General features: G+C 41.8%; 1 protein-coding gene across 1 annotated transcript in view; it reads right to left on the reverse strand.

Annotated features, from left to right (window-relative positions):
• Positions 1-24,293, reverse strand: part of RNF150 (ring finger protein 150) — a 261,794-nt gene extending 237,501 nt beyond the window's left edge. Inside the window, exon 1 of the mRNA XM_032412896.1 lies at positions 23,768-24,293. Coding sequence (XP_032268787.1) covers positions 23,768-24,251 — 484 coding nt within the window. The 5' untranslated portion in view covers positions 24,252-24,293. The remainder of the gene's footprint in view (positions 1-23,767) is intronic.
• Between the last annotated feature and the right edge of the window lie 219 nt (positions 24,294-24,512).

A 24,512-nucleotide genomic window follows, 5' to 3' on the forward strand; every position in this document is an offset into this window, starting at 1 on the left:
GGGCCCTTTAACTTCCCAATTTATAAAGCCCTGGTTGAGAAAATTTATCTTACACCACAGAATGAACTGTACACCATTCACTATGCACTTGTCTTACAAAATAACTGAATAGTCAAGGTAAAAATAAGCACTAGAGAAGTAGAGTGGGGTTCTGGGACCATTGCGGTACCTCCTCATTAGCTATCACTAAAGGGAACCTGGAGAGACGGGGGGGCCGGGGTTCCCAGTCCACAGGCTTTTCCCCAAATTCTCGCCAAATACTCATTCGCTGCCATTCTCAGACACTTTCAAAATGAAGATACTAACCGTGTACTCTTCATCTCCTCGTCCTCTAGGATTTGGAGATTAAAGTATAGAGCCTTTCTCCCGGACTATGCAGGCTCCACCAAATGCACTCCTGTTGCTAGAGAGATTCTGGATCCCATTTGCTAGTTCACAAGAGCTAAAATCACCGGAGACCCTTCTCCAATGTGAACACACAGCCCCCCCTGCCTCTGATAAAAGCTATAAACACCTCTGCACAATCGAGGGAGAGCGTTAAGAGATCTTCCTGGCTTTTGTTCAGGGAAAGACAAGACTCTGAGTTGTGAAGACTCTTCTTTACCCAGAAGCCCTTCTGTGCAAGCTTCTATTAGTAAACATCTTGGCGGAAGCAGGTATTAGCCTGCTCCCAAACTACTGAGTACAGGGGTGAATACACAGGGTCATAATACTTGGCACTGTAAGCATTCTTAGAGAGTGGAGAAAAAAAATATGGTGAATCACTGAGATATTATCTAAGACCTTAGCTTTTAAACCCTTTGTGACCTCTCACACACATACGTGGGTATGTAATAAAAAGTTCTGCAAAACAACAGCCACCCATACACATGCAGTGAACTATAATTATTTTTCGCTTCGGTTTCATCTGGGTGTTGTATAACCTTCTAAATTTATTTTTGAATTGCAGTTAGAAAAAAATAGTACAAAAGGTTAATGAGACAGGTGGAAATATAATTAAATTGGCCTATTTATAGAAAAATCTCAGAAACACCAGTGTGAAAATTTTAGATGTCAAGTTCTGTTCCCTTAGGTATCAGGATGATTTGATTTACACAGAATTCCAAACACAAAGGCCTGGGGACATCCATTTAGCTTTTATTACATGACAAGGCAATAAGACTGCAGGGGGAAGTAAGTAGTGTTTTACTCCAAATCTGAATAAACCCATAATAATTTAACAAGTTTACACTGCAATAGGGAAATAATGGGAGACTGTGCTCTAATCAGGAATGGTAAAGAGAAGCACATGGTGATGAAGTCTGGGGGCAAAGGAGGAAAGGTCAAGTTTTCTTGGTTTAAGCACATCACCTAATTGGTTCAACCCTGAACCTGGTGGAGTGTTCTGGTGTTCGGCAGCTACTGCTTTGAGCACAAGAAAACAGATTCCTGCACTGTAGGAGGTCAGAGGTCACTAGTAAAGATCCAAAAAACTATTTGCTCATCCTTATTATGTGTGTTCCAAGCATAACCACAAGAACCATCTTTCCAACTGTTTTCTATGTCATCACTGGGCAAAATTCTCAGTGCAGAAACCTTGGTCTTCTATATGTTTTGAATCATCTCTAATAAAGCCAAGGGCAATCAGAGCTGAGTAGCAACTCAGCAGAAGAGCTATGAAAGGTTACCATTCTTTAAGGGGGAAAAGAGTTAATTAGAAGACTGCAAGTTTCCAGTGACTAGATTTTACCTTAGAGCTCTTTATACCTTAAGAATGATGCATTCAAGCTTGAGCAAAACATTGCTTCCCTCCTCTGAGGAGGAAACAAATGATACTCTGGATAATATACTATGGATAATAGTAATAGTTTGATGATTCCATTCAGTACCTAAATCCAAACTGGGCTGGACTGGTTGCAGACAGAAGGAGCCCAAATTGTCAACTATTTTTGTAAGGAAAAAAAAAAAATGCTTGCCAAAATGCCAGTGTTTACCATGGCCTAAACTATGATTATTCAAATAATTTTGAATGTTTATATCTTTTAAGTTTGGAAAGGCTGTCTAAATTGAAATCATTCTAGTAGGGCCCAAATAGAAACTTGGGCACTTCGAGCACCATCATGGTAACTCTCTCTCACACCCTGCCCGCCCCCCCAACCTTTCTATTTCAATGTAATTCCAGACCTTATTTATCCCCATCATGATTTGGCATGCAAATATTAATATGATGGTATTTTGCCCTCATTTTTATAATCCCAATCCTGTAAGCCTATTGTTTGCAAGGTTAAATTAGAGAGTCTTCTGAATTCTATATATTCCATACAACCCAACCATTAACACATTTTTTCCTGGAGATTTAAATGCCAGGATTAGCAATGTAATACCAAATTCACACCCATAAAAAGGAATAGGCCTCTGGTAATGATTTTGTAAATTAAATCATTTCTCCAGATTGGCCTATTTACCTAATATTATTTGCCCTTGGGCAAATCTGGGTGGGAAAAAAACCTCCCAAATTAAGGGCCAGCATATTAGCTGGATAGGACTTTTGATATCATCTAGTCCGAGTATATCATCATCAATCAAATCCAACAGCGTCAGCCCCTTGATCTCTTCACATCTGACATTGTTATATACCACTTTGCTGAAATTCACTCATTCCTAGGTTCCCATAATTTTAGTCATTTTGGCTTCTTTCTAACTGAAAAGTTCCTTTCCACTACCAATCTCCAAAATGCTGTCCCCTGCCCCCAGGCTTTGTCCTCCCCTTACACCTCCAGTGTTGTTCCCACCCATCCTCATTACTTCCAATGTCAGGATTAGTGGCACCAACATCAGTGTGCAGCATCAGAAGTCTCCAAGGCAACACGCCCAACACCGAATCCACATTTTCCTTTTAAACCTTCTTCTTGTATTCCCTTTATGTCATTCCCAAAATGTCATTTTTTAGTCTACTTGCATATTCAGACACCAATTTCTAGAAATTTCTGAAATCTCTAGACCATTGTTACCAGCCTTATAATTAACATCCCCTAAAACCAAAGTCTCCTATACACACTCTTCAGTACACCTAGCACAATTAGTTTCTAAAGCAGAGCTCTGACAAGGTATGCTTAAAAACCTTTAATGATTTCCCGTCCCCTATGAAAGAAAATGTCCAATCTCCTCAGCATCCTTCCCATCTCAAACTAGTTTTTAGCCTCCTCTCACCGTAAGACCATCTACTTGTCACTCTGGTCCATTCACCTTCTCTCAACAATCAAATAAATGGTTTCCTTTGCTTAAAGTGCTCCCATCTTTACTTTGCTCACAGTTCTCCTTATTTTAAAATGTCACCTTCTCTATAAAACCTCCAGCAAATCTCCAGACCACTTAATCATTCCTGGGTGTTCCTCTAATACTCTATTCACACTAATATCATCACACATCCACTCCACCCTTGTCAGTTAGATGGTAACCTGCTTCAGGAAAAATAATGCTCTTTGTATAATGCTCTTTGTAAGATTTAATACACCCACATATAGTGGGTGTTCAATCAACAACTGCTAAGTAAATATGTCAACACAGTGAAAAATGCTTTTGAATTAAGATGTGAATTTGAGCCCTAGTTTGGCTAGAACTCAAACTCTGTGACCTTCAAGCTAATAGCTAATACCGTAAGCTAATAGTATCTCTTCCATCTATGAAGTATTATTGTAGGAGTCAATGAAATCAATTAAAGTATTATGTTAAATACAAATATATGAAGTATGATCCCAGAGTATAACCGTTTAATGTTTGTTCACCTGAAGTATACCAAAGGTTAAGAGATTCTACAGCCAATGCCCAAATTGGGGATGAGTATCAATGCAATGAACAGGTATTTTACCTATCTTAGCATTCAGTGTTCCTAGAAATCCAAGGTGACAATTTAATGCGATCTGTACAGCCTTAGGATATTAAGTATTAGCACGTAGAAGCACTATATAACATAGATGTGAATCCTAGTAGCGCATATTACTTTGCTTTCTTACTAGCAAATGCTATTACAGTGATTATATGTATAAATGCTTTATATAAATTAACCCATTTAATTCTTATAAAAACTTCATGAAATAGGTCCATTTTTCCCATTTTATATACAAGGAAAGTGAACCAGGGAGGTTAACGCGTATCAGGTAGCAAAGCTATTATGAGGCAGAACTGGGATCTGTGCCTACGCAGACTGGGTCTAGCCTGGCTCTAACCAGTAAGCCATGCAGCCTATCTAAAACATGATGTGACAGGCCAGCACAATGCCTGATTGACAGTAAATCCTTGAAGATGTTCATTTCCTTCTGAACATAATGGCGCTCAAGTGATGGCGACACGTGCAAATGGTCATGAGGCCTGCCTGCTACATCATCTGATAAGCTTCCCGTGCTCTATGGGCTCCATGGAAAGGGGATCTTGTCTGTATCATGTATTACCCTCCTTACTACATGAATAGAATTTCCAAGAAGACTAGAAAAGCTCAAACCATTTTAACTAGCTCTTACTTCATCCATGCCAATAGGGATGTCTTTTGTTCTTTTGTTGAATGATTAAAATGTCATTACCCTGGGCCGAGGCAAAGAGAGAGAGGTCAACCACTTTTATTCTTTGAGCTATTCTGGGGGTCTTTTGACACATCCCAACACATCAATTACACCTTCCATTACAGGCAGCATGACGGTTCACACCGTATTAACTGGTATCCGTTCTCCCTCCCATCCCACCAAGTTGTTCCAGTTCCTTCTTGAGCATACCACTCAGGGAGGAAGGCTGGGAGGAACGCATCTCTGCAGTGCTCTGGGCCCATGCCTGCTTCAGACCTGGGGAGCACATCTTGATTACAAGCACTGGGGCACACCAGTCTGCAGAGCTCTTCCGGCCGGGCTAATCCTTACATACTCTAGTTGGTACCAGCAAGCTTTTGTCTTGAGAATATTTTTCTAGTTTAATACTTTTTTTTTTTTTTTAGATTTTTTATTTATTTATTTGAGAGAGAGAGAATGAGAGAGAGCAAGCACATGAGAGGGGGGAGGGTCAGAGGGAGAAGCAGACTCCCTGCCGAGCAGGGAGCCCGATGCAGGACTCGATCCAGGGACTCCAGGATCATGACCTGAGCCGAAGGCAGTCGCTTAACCAACTGAGCCACCCAGGCGCCCAATACTTTTTTTTGTTTTTTAAGATTTTATTTAGTTATTTGACAGAGAAAGCCACAGTGAGAGCTGGAACAAAGCAGGGGTAGTGGGAGAGGGAGAAGCAGGCTTCCCGCCGAGCAGGGAGCCCGATGTGGGACTCGATCCCAGGACCCTGGGATTATGACCTGAGCCGAAGGCAGACGCTTAATGACTGAGCCACCCAGGCGCTGCTGTTTTTTGTTTTTTTTTTTTAATAAATTCCATGTCTTTTCTTAGATTACGTACTGGTTCATTATCAATATTTTATGGTCCTATGTTTAATCTTTTAAAAGGTCCTACACTAAGTGCTATACACTCATGCTCATAAAATTCTCACAACTGATGACATGGTAGCTCAATTCTATGAAGATTTTTTTTTTTTTTTTACATTTTAACATCTCTGAAATCAGGATGCTTCTTATAAACAATACCGTGTCAAAGTTGTGATATTGTTTTTTTTCCTCAGTGTAATAAGATATTCTTCCATCTTAAAATCAGTGGTATTGTAGATTCAACAAAATGTGCTAAGCACCATACTGATTGCTATTTTAAAGTTGAACACAGGGAGGCTCAACATCATTCAACACGCAACATTCGTTGCATTTACATAGCAAGCTAAGTAAACATATTTGCACGTCAATAGAAGGAACTTTATCTTCTTTTTAACAGTTCCTTGCAGCCCAAAGACAGGGAATACATCCCATAATAGGTGCTCGCAGCTCAGGCTCTGGAGTTTCACTGATGCTCAAGTTCCAATTCTGCCACCAAATGAGTGTGATTTGGGGCATGTTGCTTAAACTTAATAACCTCATCTGTAGTCAAAATAATCTAACCCCAGAGGGTTTCTGAGAGGATTAAGTGAGATAACCTATGTAAAAGCTCATAGCACAATGAGAGATACAGAGTGGTCAACGAGTGGCAGTGATACTTTCATAAAATAAGGGAAAAAAGGGAATTAATTAGGTCTGCTTTGCTCTTTACCCCCAGCCCAATCTTATTACAAATAATATAATACCATTACTGTGCCTCTTTGTTCCTACATTTTGTGGGCATCGGGTGGCTCAGTCGGTTAAACATCTGCCTTTAGCTCAGGTCATGACCTCAGGGTCCTGGGATCAAGTCCCATGTCAGCTCTCTGCTTAGCTTTGAGCCTGCTTCTCCCTCTCCTTCTGCCTGCCACTCCCCCTGCTTGTGTTCTCTCGTTCTGTCAAATAAAATCTTAAATTTTTTTTGTATGATAAAAATTCGAGTTCTAAGCTTGAAGACGTCTACTGCCCATGCTAGCACTCTACAGTCATTTCAGTTCTGTACAACATCCTGAGCAACATCCTGCTTTGTAGAAGGTCAGTCCTCTGTACTAGGTAGTACAAAGGAATCCAGGGTATAGAAGGAATGACTCTGCCCTCAGGTCACTCCAAATCTAAGGATGGGGATACGCAAACATAAGATTCATGGTAAAATATGCCAAATACTTTAAAACAAGTACAAAAAGTCTGAGAACATGTAAGGAAGAGTTCACATCTAGAAGGAAGCATAAGGAAATGCCTCAGAAAAGAGGAAGTATTTAAGACGGGCCTTGAGAGCAAGACAATAGATAGCAGATCCTAGGAACAGAAATGCATACACAAAAATAAATAGGTTTTTTTTTTTTTTTTTTTTTTTTTTTACCTATGATGGAACAGGCTGTAACAGAATAACCTTCACAATTAACAGAAGATTAAAAAAAACAAATAGCAATTTAAGATGAGAATAATCAAGGCAACAAGGACATGAGGGGCCAAGAGCCTAGAAAAAAGGAAAATACACTGAGGGGAGCCGTACATTTGCTGCCTCCCCAACTGCCCCCAACCCCCAGCGAATTTGTGAAGTGGGATCTCAAATCATAGTGACCGAACAGAAAGCAGCAGCCTGGGGCTTACTGCAATCTTACAAGTTGGGGTGAAACAAACAGGAGTTCAAGGCTACCTAAGTTGCCAGGACACATAAGACCAAGGACCCACATAAAAAGGAACGAGAGTACTGAGAACATTCTGCACGCAACTTCCTCCTAGGCCTCTGATGACACCTGAGCTGCGCATTATCAGTGGAAGATGCTTTCAAACCGCTCAGAAAGCAACTGTTCAGAGGCTACAAAGCCAATCAGCTATATTGGCAATCTCAGTAGCAGAGGGCAAAATCTGCTCCTCTGGATGCACCGAGGTTGGGGGCGGGGGGGAGTTATCTGCTAAGTAACCTGAAGGGCCATGCCCGAGGAGTGAGGAGGACAGAAATTAACCAGTGTTCATCACAAAACCTGTGATGTACGTAAGTTATCAGGCCCAAAATGCCAATAGTGCCAAGGTAGAGAATTCTAATCCAGAGGAAGTGGTCCCTAAACCTGTCCCAGATACCACCCAAGTGAGTATCCCTCCCAACTACACTTCTCCCCTGCTAGGTAGTCTCCAGTAAGGCAAACTCTTGGGGCTTCATGGTTTTCCTTGATAAAATAAAATGATTAGGGGCCCCTAATCATTTAGGGGTGGCTCAGTCCGTTAAGCATCTGCCTTCGGCTCAGGTCATGATCTCAGGGTCCTGGGATCAAGTCTTGATCGGGCTCCTAGCTCAGTGGGGAGCCTGCTTCTCCCTCTGCCACTCCCCCTGTTTGTGTACGCATGCTCTGTCAAGTAAATAAAATCTTTTCAAAAAAAATAAAATGATTAGGGCGCCTGGGTGGCTCAGTTGTTTAAGCAACTGCCTTCGGCTCAGGTCATGATCCTGGAGTCCCGGGATCGAGTCCCGCATCGGGCTCCCTGCTCAGCGGGGAGTCTGCTTCTCCCTCTGACTCTCCCCCTCTCATGCTCTCTATCACTATCTCTCTCAATAAATAAATAAAAATCTTAAAAAAAATAAAATAAAATAAAATGATTAATTCATATTTTTTGTCAATAAAATAAAGTGATCAAAATTGATGATCTCGGAAATCCTTCAGTAAAAGTCTGTTTCTATTTTGTGGTTGAATAAGTAATATAAGTAGTACCCAGGTAATTTTGGTAATATAGACGAAAAAAATTACAAATCCACTGACCGGCAGGCAGATAAAAGGTCACGCTACAAGGGCCTTTTTGGCCTACTTGCACCCGGGGAGATTTGTGAACAAGGTAAAACAATGTACATATGTAAAGAAAAAAAATTCTCAGGAGTACTCTAATAAGAATCTTACAAGTAGAATATACTAGGAATGTTAAAATAAGCAACAGAAGAACACTAAAAATAGACAAGTGAATTACTGAGCATGAAGAACCACAAACCCAATTAAAGAAAATCTTACTTAAAATCAAGGGTGTAGCAATTTAATGAGCAAGCAAAACTGTTCTGGGATTACATGAATCAGACATCATCCAAGTCCAATGAAAATTCTAAACTATATATTATATATACACACACGTATACACACACCTATTTTTAAATTCCCATAATGACAGTAACAGTGTCATTCTTTTATTTTGACCTGGAAATATTTTTCTTGTAAACGGGGTTTGGCAGTGGTTTGCCATGTTAAGAGTAATTACAAACTTAGGAAAATCACAGTAGGATAAATTTGAAGGGAATGATTTACTTATAAAACTAAAAATAACATTCAGTGGTAGAAATTTGCAGAGACCCTTTTACTTTAATAGCATTAGTAGACAAAAGCCTGATGCAATTCTCTAAGAACACCATCATTTTTAACTGATGGGAATAAATCACTCGAACTAGAACTATTCTGTAAGCCACAATTTACAGACAAGGACTATAATATACCAAAGACATGACCATATCCACAGGGGACAAGGTTTGACTTGTGGAACAATTAAATCCATAGTAATTTATACCTTATACTTCAATAAGAAATATTTCTTGTGCAACCAAGGAATTACATTGCTGCAGATATGCAATAAATTTAACAATGGCATACTAAGTTTCCCAATTCTTATGGGAAACAAAGTTTCTATACATCTTATTATCTACAAAGAAATTTTTCCCCTCATAAAAAAGTACACTGAAACAAAAATTAGTAGAAAGTCAAAGAAAGCCTACACGCCTCACAATATACTTGAAATTTATATAGATCTGGATTAAAATACCAGCTTTGCCTCTGTCCATCTGTGCCTTTGGGCAAGTTTCCAACTCACAGGGTCTGTGAAAGGAGTAAAGTATGAAAGACACCTAACACAGTGCCTAGAGCCTTATGTGTTCACGAGCATCCACTCTCTTCCTTCTAATATTTATTAAGTCCAACCAAGATTTGCGGAGTTCTAATAAACAAGGTGGCAGATTTAATACATAAGCCTGGAGCCAGAAGAGGTGATTTGCTGAAAGAATGTCTGGGCTTATTCATAAAAGGAGAATTTCCCTCAGTGGTCTTCCATGGGAAGAGAAGACGGGGCATGTGGAAAGAGCGCAGTGGCTATTATTTATTATTCACATTTACATTATTTATTATATACATGCCCCCCCCCAAGAGTGGCTGCTGATGGGCTCGGCTCCCCCACTATCGTCTGGTCACCTCACCTGAAGCTTTGTCAGAGCTCCCGTTCCGCGGGCCCTAATCCCCGGGGAACTGGTGTTGGGCCTGTTGAATGGCCCTAAACTCACGAATAGCAAGGCACAGTCTGACTGTGTCCATCACTGCGTTGCTAGACAGCAAGGCACGGGAAGGTAGGGAGGGTTACGTCACACCTTCTTGCCTTTGAACCCTGCTGCCCTGTCACCTTGGCAACTGAACACCCACCCGTTTGGGATGATCCTGTTTCCTTGAGTCTCAGGTTTTTCTTCGCCTGGAGTATAGTTCAATAACAGCAAACACTGTACACTTATAGAACACTTGTCACATGGGGTTGAAGTAGTAGCTTCTTCAAACTGCCTATTAGCTACAGAAAGGAAGCATGTCTTCTTCGCCAGAAATTTCCATTCCTTGAAAAAGATGGATGGAATCTGGGGCTGAGACTCACCCAGAAGCACAGGACAATGGAGTGAATACTGACAGTGACACCCCCCCACCTCCCACCAATCAGCCCCACTGTGTGACATCTTTTTTTAGAAATATGGTGGTTACCAAATAGGCCAAGCAAGGAAATGGCCTATTTCAGGGTTACTCTTCCTTTGAAAAATGATGCCCCATTTCAGTAAGCAAATCAATCAAGGGCCAGAGTTCAGCTGTTGTTTTCTTATTCAAATTATTCTGATGGTAAAAGTGATGAAATGCAAACAGGAAACAGAATATATTTGCATGAGTCAATGAACTGCAATTGTTTTAACAGAACAGTGACAGCAAGCACTGTGTTCCAATATCCTAACCTACTCAAATTTCATTTTAATGTCAATATCACTTACTCTGAAATGCACAAAATGTACCTTAGTAATTACGTGCCACCTTTTCAAAGAATAAATATAAAAATAATGAGCAGACTCATGGTTACGCTACGGTTCAAAAATGCTTCTAAGGTTCTATTTAGCTTCACTAAAGAAAATGGCTTTTTTTCCTTTTACCTACAATGTATTTTTCACAATAGGACTAAATAAAACACAAAGTCTTCTTGAGTAATAAGCTAAGATATACTTAATATAGTATCTCCCTAAAAAAGGGAGTAAATTGGTTAGTATTAGACAGCAGTAAACCGAATTAAAGAGTCATTTCATTTTACCAAAGATGATTTTCTAATTTAAAAGAATCAAGTTTTAATTAGGTAAATGGTTTTTCAAGATAGTCGTAAAGGTCAACAGGATGAAAGATACTAAAGACTTTTTAATGTACAGAACTTAGATTGTATGTAATAAAGCATTACTGCAGGTTTTTTTTTCTGAGCATGGCCCCGTGAGAGGGACACTTAACCTCTCCTGTGCAGGCTTAGTGTGTGCAAGGTGAGCCTCAGAAGAGGCTGATTATTTCCTTTAAATGCTTGGTATGAAGGCCAGGTACCTCCCACCAGGTGAATGGCATCAAGATGAGTCATGATTCACCAGATTAATATTACCGCAGATTGGCAATCATTCAAGAAACCTGTGCTAGTTACCAGGGCAAGGGGCTGGGAGGCATAAAGCACCTGCACTCAGAAAGCTCACAGTCTAGCAGGAGAGATTTCATCTCAATAAAATAGAATCCGTTTCATATAATCAATGCATTTATGAAAGGAAAGAACAACAAAGTAATGATGCAGTATGTGTTTTCTATAGAAATAAACTCTTAAATTGATAGGGATAATATCACTTAATTGCTTCAAACTGTGCATACAGTTGAGCTAAAAAGTAAAGGCATGCAAATACATAAGAAATTAAATACATTCTAGAGAAAACTTCAATGCTGCAACCAACAGTTGCTTTAACAAATTCCTTACTCAGATTTAAGAGAAAACTTGAGATTTCTCTCATTGCCCAAAAGGTCACAATTTGGCATATCTCACCGATCATTTGTCATTTACTATTTCCTTCATTGGAGAAATCCTGACATCCTCTTCCCTGCCCCATTAACTTTAGATTCTTCTGGAATGAAGTAGTGTGTACACAGAGAGACAGATTCATAAACTATACAGGTAGGGTTTACCATCAACCTATAACCTTTCCTTGCAGTAACACTCGGGTCCCCTTGAAGTATGAAGTCTACCAGATGCCCAACTCCAAGTAAAAACATCCAGGCAGCACTATGCCCAGCTACTTCTTTCAGATCTCTTGCTGTATTTCATAACAGCTGACTCCAAAAGACATTTCTATTCCATTATCCGTTAAAAAAAAAAAAAAGACCCCTTGCAGACCTCCAGAGCAAAGGAGCCATGCAAAACTCTGAAGGAAACCTGCAAAAAATTGAGCGTGGTGACTGGTAACTCTCCCTGCCCACTTGAGTGCTTAACTCCCATGATTCCAGAGCCACCATATTGTACTTTACTGAAAGGTATTCCCCTCAGGGTACAGGTGACATAAGAGCAAGTGGAATTGAGAAAAAAAAAAAGTTGGTTAAATAAGGGGGAAACAGATAAATGACTACCAGATATTCCTGTTTGGGAGTCAGTCTCACACATTTCAGAAGTATAAAGAGATGATTTGCTGTATAAATACATAATTCTATCAGAAAAGCTGGAGGAAAGAGTATTCCAAAGGCCCCGAGGTGGCAGCAAGTTGGGCATATCTGAGGACCAGCAAGAGGGGCTGGGAAAGACAGAGGGAGGGGAAACATGGCTGGAAAAGAGGCTTGGACAGGAGGCAGGGGCCGAGGCAGGGGCCAAGCCGGGCCAGGCCCTGGGGGTGGCAGCAAGAACTTGGACTTTGTTCCAAGTATGATACGCAGACCCTGGAAGATCTGAGCCAGGAAGCGATGTCCTTTGATTTTTGAAACTTCATTCTGTCTGCAGCATGGGGACCAGACTGCAGGGGGCAGGAGGGGAAGCTGGACATCAGCCAGGAGTGACAGCGGTCCAGGCAGAGATCATGATGGCTGGGAGTCAGCTGGTCAGATTGTAGTCTCGAGAAAACTTGAGATTTTATTTATTTATTTATTTATTTATTTATTTCTTTATTTTGACAATAATCATAGTTAACATTAAATGCTCACAGTTGCCCCTTTCCTGCGTAGCGTAGGTTCACAACAGTTCTGATGGATAACACATTCACAGGTGAAGACTTAGGTTAATCACTTGCTTCCTGAGCTTCCAGTCCTCTCTGCCCGGCAAGACTCTCAGTTCTTGGCAGCTCCTTTTCCACTATGCTCAAATCCTAGAGTCCTCCCATCACTCTCACCAGAGAACTTCAAGTTTCTATCTCCATACCTATGGTGCTTTAGGTCTCCCTAGGCAAGTGACTCTGTCAGAGTCCAGGCCCAGGCCAACTGGGTACCAGAATTTTTGTTTTTACCACCATCACCTCCATATGAGGCCTCCTGAACCGGGTAATGACAACCATGAGGTGCCAAATGTGATATTTCCTACTCAGTAAAAATACCATGGCAATCTCTACCTCTTATGCCAGAAGCCTACAATCAAGATAATGAACATTTAGCACATCATTGAAATTTCACCCAACTTAATTAAAATGTCTAATCTTTTCTGACTCATTATTGTACTCTTTTTGACTATTACAGAAGTTTGTGTGCTTTCCTGTACTTGCTGTGTTTGCCATCTGTTTGTGTTCTTGCTGGTCTCCAAAATCTGGTTATTATTAGTGAATCACTACCTCATGTCTTGAAATAATACTTATTGTACACACCCTCGTAGTTTTAATTATAATCCTGAAATTTAAAAAATTCTCATGTAGAATTCAGATACTATCGAAGGAAAAAAACAGTATTTCTTTAAATTATTAAGAACCATGGAATGTAAGAACTCAAGGAGGCCTTTAGATTCACCCAGTGTGGTGGTTGTCAACCCCAGCTGCACATTAGAATCATCTGGAGAGTGCTCTGCCCACCAGACTAATTACATCAGAATCTCTCCATGTGGAACCTGGGCATCTGTAATTTTTAAACTCTCCAGGTGATTCTAATGTGCAGCCAGAGTGGAGAATCACTGCTCTAAACCATGACCCCCTCCAGGAGCCTCCTGCTCATCACTTTCAAATGGAAGAAAAGGAGACCCAGAGCGGGGAAGTCACTTGCCAATGGTAAAGCCAATTTGAGGTAGAACGACAACTGAAACCTGCATTTCCTAACACAATTTGCACTTAACATCTCCAAGACTTAGATGAAGGTAAGGGAACAGAGGGGGTTCCACCAATTGCAGTCCTAATGATTTTATTACCCAGGCTTCATTTCTTCTGATTGGCGCCCTTCTGTGTCTTGCCCCAGCTGCCAGACTGGTCTAGCTTGGAGCAAAGTCATGCAGAAAAGCTAGGCTAGGCCCCCACAGCAGCACCCATAACTGACAGACGTATTCTTTCTCCTTCAGTGGAGCCATCCTAGAGAGTGAGCATACCTCTGAAGACTTCACTAAGTGGATTACCAAAACCCTGCTCCACGCTACCCATGAAAAACCTCTAACTAGTCCCATATTGAGGAACTTGACTGAAGTAATCATGGATATGCACCCATTTTTAGGTAAATAAGGATGTTTACAGTAGCACTGTTTATGTAGGGGGAAAGTGGGATCATCACAGAAATATCATGGAAACAAATTTCAAAATGTACCCTTAAATTTAAGAAAACTATAAAACATGCAATATATTCCCAATTTGGTAAAAGTAAATATGTATCCACATTATGAAAAAAAAAAGATTTGAGTGGTTGGGTTATAGATGGTTTTTATTATCTTCCCTCTTTTTTAAATGTTCCATATTTTCAAGTTTTTCTTTTTCTTTTTTTTTTTAAAGATTTTGTTTATTTGAGACAGCAAGGGAGAGAGAGCACAAGCAAGGGGAGTGGGAGAGGGAGAAGCAGACTCCCCGCTGAGCGTGGAGCCCGATGTGGGGCTCGATCCCAGGACCCCGAGATCACGACCTGAGCTGAAGGCAGACACTCAACAACTGAGCCACCCAGGCGCCCCTTAAGTTTTTCTATAAAGCATGTGTCTCTCATTTAAAACGAGAAAAATATATATTTTCTAAAGCAGGACAATAAACACATGTCCAGAATTGTATTTGGTTACAACTTGTTTTTGATACCCTTCTGCTTATGTCTTTTTCCCTTCAGACCAAGAACATGAACCAGGCACTTACTTCCTGCCACATTCTCCAGGAGGAATAAACATTTTAACAGGAGACTCTAATTAGAATCTCCCTGACTTCACTTATGTAAGTCAAAAGCTAAGAAAAATTTTAGTGTCAGAATATTTTTTCATGACATTAGAAACATATTAACATGGTCTATCTTTCTAATCTCCAGGTTATTTAACAGATCTTAATATTTCCTGAGCACTTTCCATGTACCAGGGACTCCTAGGCTTTGGGAACTTTACGATGAACAAAAAATTAAAGCCTGTTTCTTGTGGCTCTTATGTGGGGGCGGGGGGAAGACAGACAATAAAACATGTTAATGAGAAGTAAAATGAAGCAGGGGAGGGGTAGGGAGTGCTGGGAATGGTGAGTGGGGGAGGGATGCTGCTATTTTAAATAGAGGAGCTGGAGAGTGCCTTAGTGGTGAGGTCACTCACTTTAGAGAAGGGACCTGACAGAGGCAGCCAGTCCTGTGGGTATCTGGGACAAAGAACATTTCAAGCAGCTTTTTACATAGTTCACACATATTTCTGGTAAATAAAGGGGAAAACATCTTTCCTGTTCCACTATTCTTTGGGACATTTGAAATCACATTCCTGATGGAGGGTTAGTTAGTTCACAGCTACAGAATAGCCTGAAAAATATCTTCTGTGGAAAGTGGGGACCAGAAAAGAGAAAAATTTTAGGGAAAAAAAAAAAGGATTTGTGCAGGTCAACACTTAGAAAAATGTCCAATCTTTGCCTTTTCAATAGTGTTTTAGTGAACTATGTAAAAAAAAACTATGATGGAGAGATAGGTTGAATTGCTTAAAAAACAAAACATTGCTTGGATCTTACCTAAAATATGTACTAATTATAGATTTTTGCCTGGAAAGGACATGAATGAGCCATACATTTAACACAAAATTATTTCTAATCTTTAACCTTTATTAAATGCATGAACCTGTATTTCATACAAAAAAGGCTAACAATCTATGCATAAGCTTTAATTTTATGACAAATGATTATTTCTACTGAAGTGTTTCTACACTTATATATTATGGAAAAGACAAAAATTTTTAAGATACTTACAGAAATCAATTTATTACCAATGCTTTTGAAGTAAAAGAAATTTAACTTTCCTCTCATATAGAAAAAAGGACTAGAAACATAATATTTTTATTTCAATCTGTAAAACACACTTCTCTTACCTTAAGTTAAACTGCCAAGGGATTAATCCTTAAGAGTTTAAAATAAAAGATGACATTATACTTATAGACAAGGTTTCCATGGGACAAAACCACTGTAATTGCAGCTTCATAAAGAACAATCATGCAGCACAAGGCGGCCTTTTTTTTTCTCTTGGGGTTTTATATAACCAACAAAATCCTCAAAAGTGGAGATAATCTGAATAGGATTTGAGTTCCATTTTAACTCAAATTCACCATCTCTCAATTTACATGATCAAATACAGGGAATTCTGGCATCACCTCAGTCACTCAGCAGTAAGGGAAGATGGCCTCTAGAGTGTATACAACATGGAGCATCTCCTCTAGGGATAAGCCGAAGACTTTCAGGGGCTGTTAAAATATTAAATTCTTTATATACTAAATTTTATGTCCAGAAATGCAACAATAATGGTTACATTCCTTTTCAAAAATGGAGCCTGGTTTCTAGACAAATTAATGTTGCATCAAGAAGCACAATTGCTCCTTTCTGAAAAACTAGAAGTTCTAAAGTCCCAGGTTCTTTCTAAATCTTTCCAGATTTCCTAGTCATAAAATTCCTTCCTTTTTGAGAAGCCTGGGGATCTTTAAGAACAGAGCCATCAGGAGAGAGGAGGATGGAATGCTTACTGAAGATTGGAAGGTGGACGGTAGGATTCTTCCAAATCCCCCAGACATGTATTTCTATGACCCGAACTGAGTAAACAAGTCATATGGTTTCTTGAAATGCCCAGGCCATATTAAGTTACACTGCCAGGAATGTTATCTAATACTGACACTGAATTATGGCTTTTAATAACAGAGTCTGGAATTCCTGGCTATTGGAGGTCTATCTGCCATTAGAGAGTCAGGTGAAGAAGCAGTTCGTGCCACAAAAGTAAGTACATAAACACTAAGTGTGGAGGGTGAGATTGTTTGGCCTGGGAGGTTAAGAACAAGCGTAAATGATATTTTCCTCTTAAGACACATAGAGAAAAGCAAAGTGGAAACTGAGGCTCTTAAGTGTTTCTTAAATATCCAAATGATAGAAAATCACGGGTGCTCAGGCTTCAGAAGACCCTTAAGGTATGAGCCAGTGGAACCCTGTGCACGACTCCTACATTCAGCAATTCCACAACAACCCCGTTCAATTTCAATCTGAACACAAGAGAAAGCTTCATCTACCCCAGGAAGCCTCTCCCCCTCATACAGTTCTATCCCTGTGAACATTTCCCTTTACTAAAAGAAGTCTGCTTTCTAAAACTTCTCTTCATTAACCCTGGTTTGACTCCATAAAGCGAGGGCCCCAAATACACTGGCCTTGGGGTTGAGGCAGGGGCATAAAGGAGTGGCACAGGCCAGAAGTGATGGGGACTAGGGCCAACTGAAGAGCACACTGCCCGTATCAATGGCTAGCCACTGTTCTGCTCCAGCCAGCTGCTGCCATGTGGGACACAGGTCCCTGTCGTCACTTTTTGTGATGAAGAGCCAGAAATCTGAATTTTAGTGGAAATATCTTGATTTTTGAATGTATAAGGAATTATGGAGTTCAAACAACTCTTAGTGATCAACTAACCGAAACCTTTTATAGGGAGAGAAAACGGAGATCCAGAATAGAAAAAGCGACTGACCCCAAGCCAGTTAATCAGAGGCATGCCTGAAGGCAGAGAGCCCTAAACATAAGGTCCCATCTCTTCCAGCACAAAAATGCAGCCTGTGAGTCAACAGTGCATCCAGCCCATAGACTTGTTAAAGTATTCTGAACTAAGAAATCAGCTTTAGCTCACTTCCTGTTATCCATTAAGTCATCACAGTCCACGTCTAGTTTTTATAGCATCCTTTCAAGTTGCGAGAATATGAAGGAGCAGTTATAAGCACAGGCTCAGGAGATACACTACTCAGGTTTGCAAGCCTGGTTCCACCACTTGCCACCCGCAGGGCACCTCTCCTGTCCAGGCTTCATTCAGTTCCTTGGTCTGTGAAACGGGGATAATAGTACCCACCTGAGTGTTGTTGGGAGAATTAAATGAGCTAATACGCATAAGGTGCTTACAACACGCCTGACAGAGTAAGCACTCCATGGCCAACATTATTACTTCCCAGAGAGAGAACTACAATATGCTAAAAAAGAGAGTTAATGCAAACATACTAATTAAAGCAAAACCACACATGTCCTAGAAAATTAGTAGGAGTCCTGAAAAAAAATTATAGCAGCTAGTCCCTTTAGAGAGGTTAAGGCAAAGGTAGCCTTTAGAAATTAAAATACCGGCCACAAATGTAGCATGAACCCATAAATTAAACTCTTAGCACCCACCAAAACAAGAAAGTGTCAATAAGCTTCCTGTTTTCTCCTCCAACCTTGGTCAAGTCCTAATATACAAAGGATATACTCCATCCTGGGCTCCTCCTCACCAAGCTGAGCTTATTCTCTAAACAATTCAACCATCTCTTCCCTTCTGTTGTCTCTAAGGACTATTAGGGACCAAGTCCCTCAAAAGTTCTTCCATTCAGCTAGACATTTAGTCTTCTCATTTCCCTTTCACTATACACTAGCAATAGACGAAGAGAGCAAATACATTCTTTAAAAAAAAAAAAATGTATCCTTCCTTAAATGTCACAACCCAGTCACAAACTGTCTCCACACACTCATAGATCTACCATGTAGATCATGCAGGTCCCTGCTAGGAGATTTCAATTTAAGCCAAGAGAAAAAGCACATACGCAACAGGAGAATCCTCAAATGTTCACCAACCATCAGAGGGAGCTGCAATACCCTGTCTCAAATCACAGAAGCCACGAACAGAAATTAGCACTACCGCTCTGGTCTCCAAAGCAGGACAGGGTAAATAAAGCGACCTTTCCCAGGGCCTCAGTGCACCCTAAGGGTCTGATGATCCAGTTTAAGGCTCTGTGTATCACCGTGTACAATGCTTATAAGGGTTACATTTATTGACTGCTAGGTGCTGGCTACAGAGCTAAGCACTGTACAGGTACTCATTTAATTACCATACGAACCAAGGTAGGTACTGTTATCTCCTCTCACAAACAGGGAAACTGAAGCCCCTGAGGTGTGCAGTCACTTGCTGAAAGTACAGTGAGAGGGGCACCAGGGTGGCTCAGTGGTTTAAGCGTCTGCTTTGGGCTCAGGTCATGGTCCCAGGGTCTCGGGATCAAGCCCCGCAGCCGGCTCCCTGCTCGGTGGGGAGCCTGTTTCTCCCTCTCCCTCTGCCCCCTCCCCCTGCTTGTGCATGTGCGCACTCTCTCTCAAATGAATAAAATCTTTAAAAAAAAAAAAAAAGATACACAGTAAGAAAGCAGGAGAGCGAGGACACAAACCCAAGTGGTTGGCTCTAGAGGTTACACTGATTAACCACTTCCCAAAATTGCCACTACAGATTTCTGGTAGGACTTTCCTCAGACTGTAGCCTAAGAAGGTTCACAGGCATCTGTCCAGCTCCAAGGAGATAAGCGGGGTCTCGGGGCCTTTACCTTGCCCCTGACAGTTCACTTCTGGGACTCTCACTGGCAGAAGCAACATTCCCATATAGCTTTTACTCAAGGAAAACTTAGAGGCTCTCTAAAGCACAAAGAAGGCACTTCTCCACATCCTTTTATAGGGGACATGTAAAATCTGTGGTCTGTGGGAAGAGGTAGATTTTTCTCTATTAATCTCTCTTCTGGTCAGACAAAAAGTGTATGAGCTCAAAGTCCAGGAAAAGACAAGTGATGGCTAGCAAGGAGAAAAGGAGCAAAATGAAAAGCGGAAAAAAAGAAAATCAAGAGTATGTTAAAACTATTAGTCCCCAAGGAAATGCAGCTTAAAACCACAATGAAGATACCACTCTTCAACAGTTTGGCCAAAGTAAAAAATGTAACAAGTGTTAATGAGGATATAGAGAAAATGGAACCCCCATATAGTGCTGGTGGGAGTGTGAAATGATGCAGTTGCTTTGGAAAACAATCAGGCAGTTCCTCAAAAGGTTGTGAAGGACCCAGACATTCCACTTCTACGTATATACCCAAGAGACATGTCCACACACAAACTTGGACACAAACATTCGTAGCAGTATTATTCATAAAAAGCGGAAGTTACCTAGATGCCCATTAATTGATGAATAAATGAAATGTGGTATATCCGTACAAAATATGTGCAACAAAAAGGAATGCATACATGCTATAGCATTGATAATGAAAGAAGCAAGGTCACATAAAACCGCATATTACATGGTTCCATTTATAGATCTTCCTCAGCTTACAATGGCATTACCTCCCAATAAACCCATTATAAGTTGAAAATGCACTTAGTACACCTAACCTATGATCATAGCTCAGACTAGCCTCCCTTAAACATGTTCAGAACAATTGGTCCACAGTTGGGCAAAATCATCTAACACAAAGCCTATTTTATAATGTGTTGAAGATCTCATGCAATTTTTTTTTAAGATTTTTATTTATTTGACAGAGACAGAGCGAGAGAGGGAACATAAGCAGGGAAAAAGAGGGAGAAGCAGGCTTCCCGCCGAACAGGGAGCCCGATGCGGGGCTCAATCCCAGGACCCTGGGATCATGACCTGAGCCGAAGAGACGCTTAACGACTGAGCCACCCAGGCGCCCCAAAGATCTCATGTAATTTATTGAATGCTGCACTGAAAGTAAAACAGAATGGTTATATGGGTACGGAAAGGTTGTTAAGTGTATCAGTTGTTTATCCTCCTGACTGAGTGGCTGGGAGCTTCAGGGGGCTGCCGCTGCCGGGCATTATAGAGGATCAAGCTGCATATTGCTAGCCCAGGAAAAGATCAAAAATCAAAATTCAAAGTACAGTTTCTACTTTATTTGTATCACTTTTACACCATCATAAAGTCAAACTATCGTAACTCTAACTCAGGGAACCATCTGTAAATGAAGTGTCCAGAATAGGCAAATATGCAGAAAGTAGATTAGTCATTGCCTAGGGCTGGGGGTTGCGGAGGAATGAGGAGTAACTGCTAAGGCACAGAGGGTTTCTTTTTGGAATTAGTGGTGAGGGTTGTACAATTCTCAGTATAGTAACAGCCGTTAAATTGCATACTTTAAGTGTGTGACTTGTAAATGTGAATTCTCTCTCCATAAAGCAGTCATTTTTTAAAAGACTTTTAAAAACTGGTTACCAAGTAAAACTACTAGTGTATTCCAGGAGAATCCGTGTCTTTGTAAATGAGAGACCATAATTGCAGAAGTTGTAGAAACCCAAAATCATTTCAGCAAGGAAAAAAAAAAAATCAGAAAGTCTATATGGAAAGGGGAAGGGGAACCGATTTAATTTCAAGGTAGTGGGTGTGTTGGGGTCATATCACCCCAAATGCATAGATATTATATGATGGGATGCATAACTAAATTCTGACCTGCTCATCTGAAAGCTATCAGTTCCAAAAATAAAGGATTTAGAGGAGAGGTGAGATTTAAAAACAAGAAAACAGGCAAAGGCTGACATTAGTTAGCTTTTTGGAGACTCTAAAAGTTTACAAATGTAAGGATCCTCTAGCATGTTGCACCCCAGGTTCACAAAATAAGAATATGGATTTGAGCCTAAAATATACACCATTTCCTAAGATGAATTTAGAAATCGGACTTAAATTAACTAGAAGTAGTAGAGCCTTCAAGTTCTGGAGCTAAGGGTAAGACATGAACAGCGAGATCAGTGCTGGGATCTCAGTGTTTGAAATTTGGGGAAAATATTTAAAAGTGAAGGGTCTGCCAAGCCACCCAGTCATGTATCTCCTTAATAATGAGTCTGTAGCAGAAATCAATGCAATCTCTGACTAAAGTGAATACAGAGTCCTAAGGTGGCAATATGTCAAATGACAATATGGAAGTTTCATGGCCATTAGCTGACACTGCGTTAACACATTTTCGGAAACAGAATAATAGAGAATTTTGTTTACATTTTTTAGCCTTTAACTTTCAAACTATTACCAAACTGTTTACTCCCACTCTGTGTTAAGCATCATTTGTATGGAAAAAATCAGCCTACTGCTTTAAGAACAGGCAAGTCATTAATTGATCCAATGTGTTGGCAGTTGTGGAGAACCTTTTCAGACAGGAACAAATGATGCCTCTTTCTGTTCAAAGAAGCCAAGTTTAACATTTCACGCATACGCACAGAGAAACATTTAAGGAATCCTGCTAATTAGCTAACAATCCTCTTGGAATTTACAGAACCAAAAAAACCTTCACAACCCCTCAAGTCAGAGTTTAGATATTAAATGTTTAAAGATACTTTACATGACCTAAAGTGCTCCTCCATAGTCCTCCAAATCCTTGAATATCATAAAGTTTAAGTAGTGCTCCTAGGACTCAATGTTGGGGTACAATCTTTTCCCCCACAAAACTGCTGAGCTCCAACAAAATATATCAAGTGCTCCTAAATGCTGTATCATAGCGTTTCTAAGTGAACTGCCTCTCCTCTTCATTAAGGGGCTGCATTTTTCTGGCCTATGTGTTAAAAAGCACTGAACTTTCCCCATTTCACCTGTTTGTGTTAAGCTTGACAGGTTCCTTGTTGAAGGCAGCTGGTGTTGATTACCAGAGGCAGACCAATGCTATACCTCATTAACAGGTGATAACAGCTCTCAGAAGGAAAACTTGTTCCCAAGAATGCACCCCCCCAACAATACAGCCAAAGCTTGGTGTTTCATTTCAGTAGCATCACTGTTTATTAAGAAAATGACATTTTTGATCAGGCAACTCCAGTCAGAAAATGCATCTGTTATTTCTATCCCCCCGCCCCCTTATGGATGCTACGGCCTCAACCCAGGAACCCCTCTGGGGAAGGAGGGCCCAACTCAAGAAGGCCAGTCTGCTAAAAGTAGCTGGTTATGGCGGAGAAGCTTGGAGAGGTTTTTTTGTTTTATTCCTACCGCGGAAGCAGTGGTATGTCAGGCCTATGGATAAATAAATACGAGTTTCAGGGCAATAATGTATTTCTAGCCCTGGCATCCCTCAATCATTAAGAAAAGCTTATTCTTTCTACCCTGAAGTCGCCTCATTCTCGCCAAAAAGAAAGCCTTCAGCATAATCTCCCAATTAGGCAAAGGATAATGCAATACTGGAAAACTAGGCATAACTTTATGGCCACCATGCTCTTCTTGGCTGGTGGAGGATTATTTACCATCGTGCCTGCACGTCAGCTTCTCCGAATGACACAGAGCACAGGACTTTTATTATTATTTACGATGTGCGTCACCCAGCGGGGGGGGGGGCTCTTAATCTCCCACGAAGGGCTGAAACCTGACTTGAAGGAGCAAGTTAGCGGTGGTGAGCTGCCAGCACCAGTAACCCTACCCGCCTCCTGACACACAAACGCCTGCATCAGGAGTGTACCTGATGCACACACTAGTGCAGAGCTGAGTTATCAGATCTACCGGTTCCAAACAGGTGCGGGGCCGGTCAATAAATATGCAATACGCGAGCCCTGCTCCCAAACTTCACCTTCCAGATCCTCCTCGGGAAAGTTAGCCCACCTCGGCGAACCCACGTCGCAGGAGCGCTATGCTAATCGGAACACACTCTCTGGTACCCCCCCTTTCCCCGATCCGATTAGTCCTGCTCTGTAAACCCCCCGAAGTAACGCGAAGCAAAACTTAATAGGCACAGGGAACAGAGACGCGTCTTCTCCGCAGACTTCCCAGAAAGGAGCTAATCGGCAGGCGCTGGATCCTTCTCGGCGCCTACATCCCCTGGGGCTTCCCCCTCCCCCGCGCTCGCTGCGCACCCGCCGGGGGCGCTTACCTGCATGGGACATGGTGATGGTCTCGTTGGTGTTGGAGCCCACGTTGAAGATGACCACCGCGGAGGCGTTCTGTAGGAACGCGTTCCGGATCTTATCCCTGTACGTGCAGTTGCCTTTGGGGATGAGGGCTATCCAGTTCTTGCCGTGGGCCGGGGCGGCGAACTTGGTGTTGGGGTCGCAGGCTAGGCGGTCGTGGGCCGAGCTAGCCATGACCACCTCCCCGCGGGCATCCTGCTTGGGCGAGTGCTCCCCGTAGCGCCCGCACTCAGTCTTCTCGGTGTGCAGCTCGGTGCCGCCGCCGCCCGCCACTCCGGGCCCGGGGTCCGGCGCGGGCTCCGCGTAGGTGATGTTCACGAAGGCGGTGTACCATTCCTCCTTCTCAGCCACGGTGAAGTCCAAGCAGAGCAGATGCACGAAACAAAAGGAAAGCAGCCATGTTGAGAGAGCCAGACTGCGGCACGCTTGGATGAGAGACCTTGCCATCTTTATCCGCCGGGGCCCCCTTCCCGCCCCCCGCGCCCTCCCCCCGCCCCGTCCCGTCCCTCCTCCCCAGCCCCGGCCAACCCCGGGCCGGCGGCTTCTCCTCCTCCTCCTCCTCCCGTTCACTCCGGGGACCCGCGGGCCCGCGGCCGGGACGCGCAGCCGCCGCGGGGGCCGGATTCCGAGCGAGGGGATGGCGCCGGCCCCTTCCCCTTTCAGCTGGAGCGTGGCGGTTGCATTTCGCTTCAGCGGCGCTGGAGGGGC

This window comes from Phoca vitulina, unplaced genomic scaffold (assembly GCF_004348235.1).
Source record: "Phoca vitulina isolate PV1807 unplaced genomic scaffold, GSC_HSeal_1.0 scaffold14, whole genome shotgun sequence".
In the NCBI taxonomy this organism is placed as follows: domain Eukaryota; kingdom Metazoa; phylum Chordata; class Mammalia; order Carnivora; family Phocidae; genus Phoca; species Phoca vitulina.